The sequence below is a fragment of the Sitophilus oryzae genome, unplaced genomic scaffold (genome assembly GCF_002938485.1).
Source record: "Sitophilus oryzae breed Bouriz unplaced genomic scaffold, Soryzae_2.0 scaffold_1385_pilon_pilon, whole genome shotgun sequence".
Lineage (NCBI taxonomy): Eukaryota > Metazoa > Arthropoda > Insecta > Coleoptera > Curculionidae > Sitophilus > Sitophilus oryzae.
The window spans coordinates 1,174,800-1,186,702 of record NW_022146043.1 but is presented as its reverse complement, the minus strand read 5'-3'; the positions used below and the strand labels follow the sequence as shown (position 1 = coordinate 1,186,702).

The 11,903-nt window shown below is 29.2% G+C and overlaps 2 protein-coding genes across 3 annotated transcripts; both read right to left on the bottom strand.

The window, feature by feature from the left end:
• Nucleotides 1-4,208: 4,208 nt before the first annotated feature.
• LOC115875421 (ankyrin-1) lies at nt 4,209-6,353 on the bottom strand. Of its 2 annotated transcripts, none has more exons than XM_030890877.1 (8): nt 6,120-6,353; nt 5,764-5,962; nt 5,597-5,712; nt 5,396-5,545; nt 5,168-5,341; nt 4,701-4,778; nt 4,466-4,641; nt 4,209-4,391 (listed from the first exon to the last, which is right to left on the bottom strand). In XM_030890877.1, the coding sequence occupies exons 1-8, from the start codon at nt 6,190-6,192 to the stop codon at nt 4,209-4,211; spliced, it is 1,149 nt and encodes a 382-aa protein (XP_030746737.1). In that variant the 5' UTR covers nt 6,193-6,353. The 2 variants fall into 2 exon arrangements, with proteins under 2 accessions (XP_030746737.1, XP_030746738.1); XM_030890878.1 differs by having other exon boundaries at nt 5,174-5,341.
• A 427-nt stretch (nt 6,354-6,780) lies between these two features.
• Nucleotides 6,781-11,854, bottom strand: LOC115875420 (transcription elongation factor S-II). Its single transcript, XM_030890876.1, has 5 exons — nt 11,610-11,854; nt 10,933-11,332; nt 10,706-10,880; nt 7,891-7,997; nt 6,781-7,826 (listed from the first exon to the last, which is right to left on the bottom strand). Exons 1-5 carry the CDS (start codon nt 11,676-11,678, stop codon nt 7,684-7,686), a joined length of 894 nt encoding a protein of 297 aa, XP_030746736.1. The 5' UTR covers nt 11,679-11,854; the 3' UTR covers nt 6,781-7,683.
• Nucleotides 11,855-11,903: the final 49 nt, after the last annotated feature.

Here is an 11,903-nt window from a genome sequence, read left to right as displayed (position 1 = left end):
TTTTTATTATACCTCTTATCACATTTTTCCAATGTTCTAAAACTGTGTAAATAACATCCTCTTAATTCATAATTTATAAAATAGAGAGAACCTACAACTAACAGCCATAAATAATGACGATATCACAACATAAATCACTATTCTATATAAATGTGTACAGCGTTATTTTATTGTCTCATTTTTAAAGGGCTATAACTTTTTTATTTTTTGAAATTGAGGTTTAATACACATTACATAAAATGTTATACACTCAGAAATGTCGCCAGTTATTGGTATCAATATATATATATTTTTAAATAGGACACCCCGGATATTAGTTATGCAATATTTTTTTATTTCAAAAATATCACACATACACTAACAATTTTATTTAAATTTTATATAAGTGTATAAAAATAGGATATATTACGTAAAACTACCGCTAATCTAAATAGCTTATCTCCAAAAATAAAAAGGTTTAAGCCCGTTAAAATGGAAACAAAATAAAAAACTATCACTGCAATAAATAAAGTTCTCATTAATTGCCAAAAGTTAAAATGCTTCAGTTATGGAAAAATACTTATATTAGAATAAATAATAATACTAATGACCTACAAAAAAGGAACATGGTCCATATTTAAATAAACCTAATAAGATTACCTAAATGTATTGACTACTTGTATAATTTTAGGATTTATTTTGTGGTTTATAAAATTAAGAAAATATTTATCACGTTAAAATTGAACTGAATTAATAGCACGGTTTACCATAAACTTTGTTATCTACATAACTTAAAATATAAGGTACACTGTGCTGTTTCTTAGTTATTTGATATTGTTTTTTTTTCAAGATGTGCTGGTGGCAGAATTGTTAATATTTATTTCTAATAAATTTGAATATGTATATTTTTTATGACACTACTGACTAGTAAAATATAATACTAATAGATTTAGTGGAAATTAAATAACTCCTTAGGCTAGAAAATTATAAACAGTTTGATTCCTACTAAAAACTTCAATAATATTTTATATAAATACTACGAAGTTTAGAAATGCTTAATTAATACAGAGATGTAAATGTAAAATACATTACTGAACAATTATAGATCCACGACGGAAAGTTTTGAGTAAACATAAAATGAAAATTGTAGTGTGAGAATTGTAAAACAAAGATAGAAAATAATTCAATAAAATTTTGAATAAATAATAAAAACGATGATTTTCATAAGTCCTTAGAACATTATGGACTTTGCCTATGGCTCCGCCTCTGTTAATTGGCTATTCTTCATGAAACATTTACCTTTAAAAATAGTGCAATATGATCGAAAAAAAAACGGCGTCAGCGATGGCTATGAAAATGAAGTGAAGATCGCCGTCATTTTATATGTAAAATTATATGAGGAATGTCATCGATCGTCATTTCCAAGTCAACTGGACGCCGTTTTTTTTTCGATATACGGTATATAGTCTGTCTGTCCAACGCAATAACGAAAGGATACATGACATTCTTTGAATAAGAACACTAAGGAAGGAGCATATCAAAAATCTTAGGTACACCGCGATGGGCCTCAAATATGGCCGACTTAAATTCCGGTTTATCAGTGTCGTTCTAATTTTATTTAAAAAATGTAAAACTATGATGTAGGGTAGACGTGGGGTAGACTCAATAATTTGTTGTTTTATTTTACGTTGTGAGTAAATGTCGGTAGTTATTAAAATTGTTATAAAAATATATAATTCTAATAAAAATAGATAAGTTATAATAAGTATTTATTAACACAAACATCCGATACGCTACTGAAGCAGGTAAGTCAAATTAACATATCTAAATTCTTTGACATCTAATCTTTGACAAGTAATAAATAAAAGCTAAAATGCTTTTTTAGTTAATTTAAGTGAATTTCATAAATGATCAGTTTACTACACGTATGTATATTATATAGTCACTTACTAGCGAAAAGTTGTTCCATTATTTCACTCAATTTTTGCCGAGATCTACCGCACGCTGCACAACCAACGATTTTAGAGTCTTTTTCGATAAATCGCTATAGTGTCACTGTTAATTTAAGTTCTGCCACAATTTCCATCTAGATTTACTACCTTTATACAACTATCAGTAGTAGAATAAATAATAAATAACATAAAATAAGCTCCGTAAAGACTGACAAATCCACAAAATTTCAAATCAAATTCAAATGTGTCAAATGAATCGTCGAACAGAACTGTCAAGGATCCCCACCCTAGAGTGCTTTTTCCGCCCACCGTGCATGAATACATGGATAGCATTATGCTCCTTCCTTAGTCTTCTTATTCAAAGATGACATTGACAGTTTTCATTTCTACTCACAAGTAAATTGTATTTTCCGTAATTTTTTGAATGTCGTGTGCCAAAATCATTCCTGGCTCGTTGGGCAGTCTTTAGTATACTGTGAATTAACAGTTAACCGGAAAAAAAACGGCGTCACAGTGATCTTTGAAATCAGTGATAATTCCCTTGAGCATTAACTGTAAGATCGAAAAGATGCCGTTAAGTTGGCTTGAAAATAACGATTGATGACTCCATTTATCATATAATTTAAATATAATATGACAGCGATCTTCATTTCCAACTCTGACTCCATTTTGTGTTCCAAAAACTTGTGAAAAATTAACATTTAAATGGAAAAAAGTAGACACGCTAATCATTCATGCGCAAATCTAATAAATAAAAACTAATATTTTTTGAAATAGAAATTTTTAAATCAATTTTTAATAAATGATATAGAGGTCATAAATTGTCATTTCAAACGCCACTTTGACATTGTTTTTTAATCATAAATATACAAGTGACAAATACTCCCAACTATAACTTCACCTTTAGAAAATATAAAATAGACTATTTCGGTATAAATATTCATTTCTATATAAAATAAATATCAACAAAAATATAAATCATTAAAAGAAAACGTGTTTAACAATGTTTAACGGAGCTTTGCAAATTCGAAAAAGTGATTTTTGTTTATCTTAAAATATTTTTACGTGTAAAAACATTTTTTTTACATTACGGATTTTTACACGTTCATCCTCGATATTAACCATTATCTAATCAAAATTTGACGACCTGTGTCCTTAAAATTATAACCTAAATATATGAAACTCGCGACATGAAAAAATCATCTGAAGTTAAAAGACACAGAGAGAGAAAACGTCTATTTTATATTAAAAGAAGTGGGAGCCATTTGTATCATCTAGTATAAAATAAGTACAAAAAGTACTAAGTAATATAGTAATAAATTTGTGCATTTAAAAATTCACTCATAATAAATACTAGAGTTAAACAGTTCTTAGAATTAAAAATACAACTTCGTGATTTGTTTTTAAGCTTTAAAAATAAAAATAAATAAAGCATTTTTACGCTTAGAATTTTGAGATCAGGAAAGTCCAAAAATATCTATTTAAAACCACCCAAATTCGTCCATACATAAATATTTGTGGACACTACTTGGTAGGGGCAGTGTTTTTATTCTATTATGTAGTCGATTTGAACCCATTTTTCGTCTTATTACTATTCTACAAATATCTTTTAAACTCAATGTTTGAAACTTCATATAAGCAATAAATTCATATATAGGATCCTTAGGCCCTCTTCTCAAATTGTCTGGATGTTTAGTAAAGTTTCTAAACTATAGTAAAAGAATTAAAATTTTCACACCAATCTTTCTATATATCCCATACTTACATCAAAACCTGCATATATAATAGTTTTACAAAGTCGCAATGTTCCATATCGATGAGCCATACTTAAAGTATCCCAACATAGTTTTTCTTCTTTTAAATTTACGTCAGCCCCATGTCTTATAACAGCAATTGCTGCACAACTGTTTTCTGCAGAGGGCAAATGTTATTAATAATAAGAAATATAACATGTTTATGAATTTTCTAGTATAGTCTGTGAAACGAATAACTTTGAATTTGACAGTTCCCGCGGGCTTTTCTAGTGTTAATTTTATTAGGTTAGCACTTGGTTAGCAACTTGCGGCCATGCTGACGCAATGCCGTCTCTAATAGAACAGCCTGGAGCGAGATTTATGACGTCACACTAGTTAGATACTACAGATTAATAACTATGTTGTAGAATACATGGGAAATAATTATTCCTCGATTTGTTGGTTTGTATTTTAAAAATGATATAGTTTACATGAAATATACATAATATACAGTTAATAAATACAATATATATACCTATTTATATTAATATGTTTTTCTAGTACAAGCTATCATAATTGGGGTGTATCCATATCTATCAGGTACATTAATAGGTGCACCAGCATCTATAAGTGCTATTACCATCTCCAAGCTATGTTGTATTATAGCTGCATGTAACAAATGTCTTGATGGAACAATCCGTGCACCTCTTGCAAGTAGCATTTTAAGCTGTACAAAAAAATTGGTTGTTAAAAAGTTTATTAGAAATGTACACACACGAAAATATATATTTCTATTCTTACTATATCTTCACATCCACTATGAATAGCTAGTTCCAAAGGAGTTATATCGCCGCGCTCCTCACAATTGACAAAACAGCCTGCTTCGCATAATATTTTTACAGATTCCAAGTCACACTGTCTTACAGCCCAACTTAATGGAGTCCTGTCCTCTGAATCCAGAGCATTAATATTGCATTCTGAGAAAATATTCAACTTAAAAATATCAGATATGGGTATACATCCTATAGGTTCTTACTTGATGCAATTAGAAGCTTGATGATTTCATGATGACCAAGTTTTGTTGCTATATGTAATGGTGTTTGTCTGTTTCTCCCTATTAAACAAAATATAACGATATTCTCCTAGCAAAGTTGACTGGTAAAATCAATCCAAACAAAATAATAGATGTACCAAAATAATTAAGAAGTTAATAAAGTCAATTTAATCTATGAAACAAGAGATTAAACAATAACTTATAAGAAGAATGAGTTGTGTTATTCAATGATTTTTTAAAATCATGTAATCAAAATATATATTTAAAATGAAAAAAGCGTGCTCTAAGGATATAATAAATTAAATAGGAGTCAAAAATGTTGATGATGTCCATATTTCAACATATCACATATAAATATACCTTATTTTCATTTTCATCAGGAGGCATATAATTTAGTAATAGATCTCAGAAAATCAGACTTCAGAAAGAAAAATAATTCAGACACTTACACTTACCCGCCAAGGCATCAACATTTACTCCTTTTTGGATTAAATGTCGCACAATATCAGTATTTCCATAAGCAACAGCTTTATGAATACAGTTATACCCAGTAGAATCATTTTGTTCATAACTTAATTCTCTACCAAAGTTATTTATTAAATAATCTGTCATTTCTAAGTTTCCTATAACAAAACTCTATTCAATTATTAATCAGTAGCTAAATATAAAATAAATACCTGACTGAATAGCATAATGTAAAATACTTTGTCCGTGATGATCCAGTCTTCCTAGGTCTTGTTCTGGGGACACCAACATAATTGAAGTTCGATTTAATATACGAGCATACCACTCATAAAGATTAGTATTTTCATCCTCAACTGGTTCTTCTAAAATTAAGCAATTAGAATAAATAATTTTATATGTAATACCTAACTTACCTATATTAAAATCATTTGTATCATTTACTTCCATGTCCCATTCTAATGCTTCCATACCTTCAGGTGTTGGACCATCACCAAATTCATTGTCATCTTCCCTTATTACAACAAAATATCTAAAAATATTAAATTACTAATGTTTTATGGTAAAATCTATAATATATTACCCAATATTTTTACAGCGCTTTGGATTACTACCATCTAATTGTAAATATTGTGGTTTCTTTTTCTTGTCTTTTGTGTTTGGTGGAGAACTTATATAATTGTGAAAATCTAATAATAATTTAAGTAGAGGTAAATTTCCAGTTTGAGCAACAGCTCCTAAATGAGTCATTCCATTGCGACAAATTTCATTAACACGAACATCTAAAAAACAAACTGTATCTTTAGACAATCTGGCTATATCAAATGTTTCATGGAATATAAATTAGTTTAATACCGCAGTAAAAACGTTCAAAACTATAATAATTCTTAAACAGTATATAATCTTTAGTTCCGCAATACTAAATAAACTCATATCAACCTTTGCTTAATGTGATCACTTTCAGGTCGTTATCATGGATTGCTTTCATTAGACGCTCGTTTGATCCCTCCATCTCGAGAAAACTTTTCTACCTTAAGATATTTCTAGGAAGCACCATTTTTAACTACTCACAGTTTTCATTTACTAAAACTTAAAAAAAGTATTTTAAAACAATGATAAAATTCATTTCCAAATTTTTGACAACAACTTGACTTCTTGCCATAGAAGATAAATCACGAGAATTTGACAACTCAAAAAGGGATCACCCAAAGGGATTACCTGGTCTTCATCACCATTATTCTAAGGATAGCTCTTTTATAGTTAGGTATTTATATTTATTCTATGGAGTTATCATCATATATAAAAAAGATTTCTACATTTTCGACATACTGTACCGCTTTTATTTAATCAATCGAGGTCATATACCTATTTATACAAAGTATTTATATAAAATATTTCAACATTTAAGGATGTTACAACACAGATTACAACATTTATTTTAATTTATATACCTAGTTTAATTCAAATAAAAAGGTGTTTATCTTGGCCAAATTCATTTTTCCCCTATTTAGATTTAGTTTTTCGTCTCAGTAAATTTCTTTTAAGAACAATAATTCTTATTTTATGGGAAAAGGATATGTAGGAAATAAAAAAAATATAGTAAATTAAGATCATACAATTTAATTATGAAAAAATAGTACACACAAAAACCAATAATGTTTGAATAAAATATCAAATCTGCACAATAAAGAATTATTTTGAAAATGTTACTGAACAGGCTAAACAATCAAATAAAGAAAATTATTATTTCGAAATATAACTAATAACTAAATAATGGGTATGTGTAGTGTACCGAAACAGTGAACAGAAGCAAGACTGTGAGAATTCTAATTAAATTAACAATATTTTAGGTCCGACTTTTGTGATAGAGCGTCTATTAATGGATTGTTAATAATGTTATTAATCAGAATATTTTAACAGCTTCCATAATCCAAAATCCCAAAAAATTATAGGATACTTTTACCATTCATATGTTACACATTGCCCTAAATAATATATTAACTTACTTTGGGTTTTCTTATTACCGATTGTGAACCGTCCTAGAACTGTGATACGCATGCTCAGAAGCAAATATGTGGAAATGTTTTCATCTTCGCATGCGCTGTAGAGTTCTAGGATACTTCAGAATCGTTAACAAAAAACCGAAGAAAGTTAATGTAAATAAATATGACCTTTTAAAAAGTTTTATGAAGTGGATTTTGAATTTAATCAGTTAAAAACATTTTTTTGTAATTTTCTAGATTTTTATCTGTCACCATACAAAGCCCACTTGATCATATTGTATTTAAAATACGTCGAATAAGAAATTTGTTTACCAATTTAGTCATTTTTAGAAAATTTAAAATAAAAGAGCAAAAATTTTTGCATGTCCACAATTTTTTTGCAAGGCAAGCCTGTCAAAACCATTCATTGTAAATGCCCTTAAGAGACATGTCATCACAAAGAAATATTCTTAATGAAATATTTAAGTTTTTCTTCTTGTATTGTACATATTTCCAAATACTTAGCAAAACTTCCATCTGTTGCCGCACTCGTTGCATAACACAAACGTTGTCATTGGTTCGTCGGACGATCTTGTTTGAAGTTGATTATAGGTGCAGTTGCGTTTCTTGCATTTGCCACATTTCAGCATGTCTGTTTTAGTGCCTATAATTAACCATAATATAAATATTAGATATGGAAATAAAGTTTATATTGAAAAATAACGTACCCTGGGCAGTAGCCAATTGTGCATCGTTTATAGCTTCTTTGTTGAATTTGTCTCTCAACTGTTTCATATCGTCATTTGCCATTTCCTCGGCGGACATTGTTGCCAATCTACAAAATATTAAAAGTAAAATAACGCACATACAAAAAGAGCGTCAAGTCACATCATAAATACTGATCAGTGACATTTACTATATAATTTTACATACAGGGCACGCCAAAAACTTGGGGAGAATTGGCAAAATTTTTATTACCGAGTCAAAAAAAGTTTATTTCGGCGTACCCAATAAAAAAATGGTTTTCTGATAACCTTTCAAAACAATATTTAAAATATGGTATTTTATTAGTCTTTGCATATTTACATATTTATGAAACTTATTATAAATGTACAATAAAATTTCAAAAATCTTTTTACTTTTTTCGATATTTTATCACTTAATATCCCATCCTTTGCATATTTGATAGAATTTTTTGTAATTTGCCACCATAACAATAGTTGATTTGGTTTGAACATGAACATGTCAAAATTATTTTTTTGTTAATGGACATGCTGAAACAATTCCGCGCATTATCTTTTTTTAATACCTCAGTAACAATACAGTTGAGCGTTGGAACCTTTGGTGTTTCAAACTGCAAAATAAAACACCAATTCACCACAATACACCAAAACTCTTTTACACTGGACGCGCGTTTCGCTAACCAAGTTAGCATCATCAGCAGGTGATTAAAACTAAACTAATATCTACAAATATAGGTGCTACCTTTATATAGGCGCTCAGTTGGCACTGAGTAGGCGTCAGAAAGGTGGAAGAAAACTGGAAGGATTGAAAGGAAGAAATTGGATCCTTATCTCTGTTGACGCTCTCATGAGTCAAATTAATAAATTTAAAGATAATATGAACAGAGATAACGGTCCACTTCCTTCTAGTTCTTTGTTCCTATTGCTCTAGTTTCGGTAATTAATTGTATTAGCGTAACTAGCAATTTATCCTGGGGTGGGCCTTAAATAATTTAAAAAAACACATTTCTTGAATAAAACGTTTACATGAATTTCTCTATCAATAAATTTCACAGACTTGGTTATCAAACCGTGTTCCCGTAGATTACTTAAATACCTACAAATTTTCTAAAAAAATAAAAATTAACACATGTTTTGTTTGTACAAACAAAACTAGAAAACGTCATTTTTACTGCATCACAAGCAAATAAAAATTAATACATAGCCAAAAGTCATAATTCAGGATTCCTCTGGGGGGTGCCCAGCAGTACATGGGGGGAGGGGCACCCCTGTAGTTATGCCAATGATTAATTGGTTGATTTTGACTCGCTTGGCTAGTTCTGCCACGCCTACTTAGTGCCAACTGAGCGCTTCTATAAACGCTCAATTTATAGCTATTAATTTAGTTTTAATCATTTGCTGATGATGCTAACACTGTTAGCAAAACACGCGTCTTGTGTAAAAGTAAAGTATTTTGGTGTATTATGGATAATTAGTGTTTTATTATGCCAGCTCAATACATAATTTTTTTTTGCCATTTGTTACAAACTTAATGAAACACACTGTATAGAAGAAGTGTGCTTTGATTTTGACAATTAAAGAACCTAATTTAAATTCCCATAAGAACTGTTTATTTGTCACTATACAAAATTACTGTATATGGTGTGTTCAAGAAATTTGTACAAAATATGTATAACATAAAAAAATATATTACTAACAAGTTTATTGCATAGGATTTTTCTAATTCTAGTAAGTTTTAAATCCAAAGAAGCAGCAAAAAAGTAACAAATATTTTTAAGGATGTTTATTTATATACCGTGGACATAAACTACTTATTTTGGAATCAAAGTAGTCACACAGCTTACACAATTTACCTCTATCCAAAAGTACTTTGTTTATCCGTTAGAGGGCATCAAATTAAAAAAAAATGCCACCGCGCATACTTTTTGAGGAAAAAAAATATTTTTCCAAAGCTGACTACCAAAAATATTTTTTGTCACATCAAGCTATGTAGGCGCATATAATCTAGTATGCACTAATAATCTAATTGGCGAAAATATGGAATTTTGTGTTGGTATCACAAATTATATTTGACAGCAAGCTTCAAATAAATTTTAAGCCCTCTAACCTCTCTAAATTGTGCCGAACTAACTTATTTTGATTCAAAAATACATAGTTGTTCCATGTCCACGGAATATTGGGACACCCTGTAAAGAAGGAAGCTTCTTCAAAAGTAGAGTTTACTTAAAATAGATATATCGACACCGTGACCCGATATAAAAAGAAGTAATAAAATATAAGGGTTTTTTTTCAAACATTTTGTTCAAATTTCCGAGTTAATTTTATATATGGTTAATTTAGATTGTCATTAATTCCAGTACCCTATGATTAGTTAATTTATCACTCAGTTAATGCTTTACATTAATTATGTATAGCACGTTTGTGTGAAATATTATAACTGTTCTTATTCACGTATATTGGTAGTAAGTAAATACAGGACTAAAGTTAAAAAAATACTTAATATATTATTGTAGTAAACTGTGCCTAAAAATAACATCTAATTTTCAAATTATATAACTTTCTTCTGTAAATTTTTATCTTATTCATATTCAAATGACATTACTCTTTTAAATTTTTTAAGCTCCTCTGTATAAAAATTAATATTCTTAAATTTTGACTAGAATATTTGTGGTTCGCTGAGGTGCTTAAAATTTTATCACGAATAAAAATCTGTCAGAAACTTTATAAACTTTTTCTGCATAATCAATATAAATTTCTTGAAAGCATATTACTTTCTACTAGAGCAATTTTTAGTTTTTACCTAGTCGCTCCAATAGCGCCGATTCTAAAATTGGTTCTTAGAGTTGGATTTTTAGGATCTTTTAAGTTAGCAAGTCTAGATCTGATTCTGTTTTTGTATCTCATATCTGTATTTTTGAATTCAGCGAATATAGCTTCCTCTAATTCTTGTGCAAGTTCGTCCGCACTAGCACAACCTTAAAATAAATATTTAATTAAACAAATTTCTTTCAAATTACAGCAATTCACCTTCAAAATCGTCTTCCTTAGAATTTGTCTTTATAGCAGAAGCCAACATTTCTCTACATTTTAATCTTACAGAATCAGTTGTGTTTGAACTTGGAGGAAAAGAACTCGGTAACTTTCTATCTTTTTCTCGTTCCTTTTCTTCCTTTTTAGGTTTTTCTTCCTTTTTCACCTTTTTACTTTCTTTACTATCAGAGGAAGAAGACGATTTATTACTTTCTGAATTAGATATAAACTTCTTCCAGTTCTTAATTAACACTTTAGCCAAAGTAATTACTTCATCGTCTTTGCTTGATTTACGAAGAGCATTTACAGTCATACCAATTCTTGTTTTTGTTAAAACGTCTAGGTTTACATTTAGACTTTGTAGTTCCTTAAGAAGGTCCAAAGCCTGTTCTTGTCCCTATAATGACACTATTTCAATATATGGACAAAAATAAAAGAGCATATCATAAAATATAATTAATAAAAAAGATGCAAAATGCATATTATATTTGTTGTAAGTACATTTTTAAATTAGAAATTTCTAATATATGTCCATTGAATTGCAATTTAATTTTTTATGGTTCTATTGCAGTATAACGAACTGAGTTTAAACTTGTAATGAATAGAAATCATTTCATGTGACTACCGTAACACAATATTTTGTTACTAACAAAACACACGAGAATTACACCTACACTGCCATCATCTGATGTCATTTTGCTCAATTTTTTTTGAATTTTCATTACTTCCTCCTCGACACTCATTGTTGTTAATTTGGATCTTTAAATAAAATCCTGTGAAATCACCAAAATCTCTATTTTCCAAAAAATGGAGATAAATACGCACGACCTAAATAAATGGAATGGAATTCGAGAATGCTGAATGACGCTCCATTGACGCTCTCTTTGACAGTTCCCGCTTCATTTTTATTTTCATAAATTCTATAGTACCCAGAGATATATAGCACCTTGTGTCTTCTAATCATATAC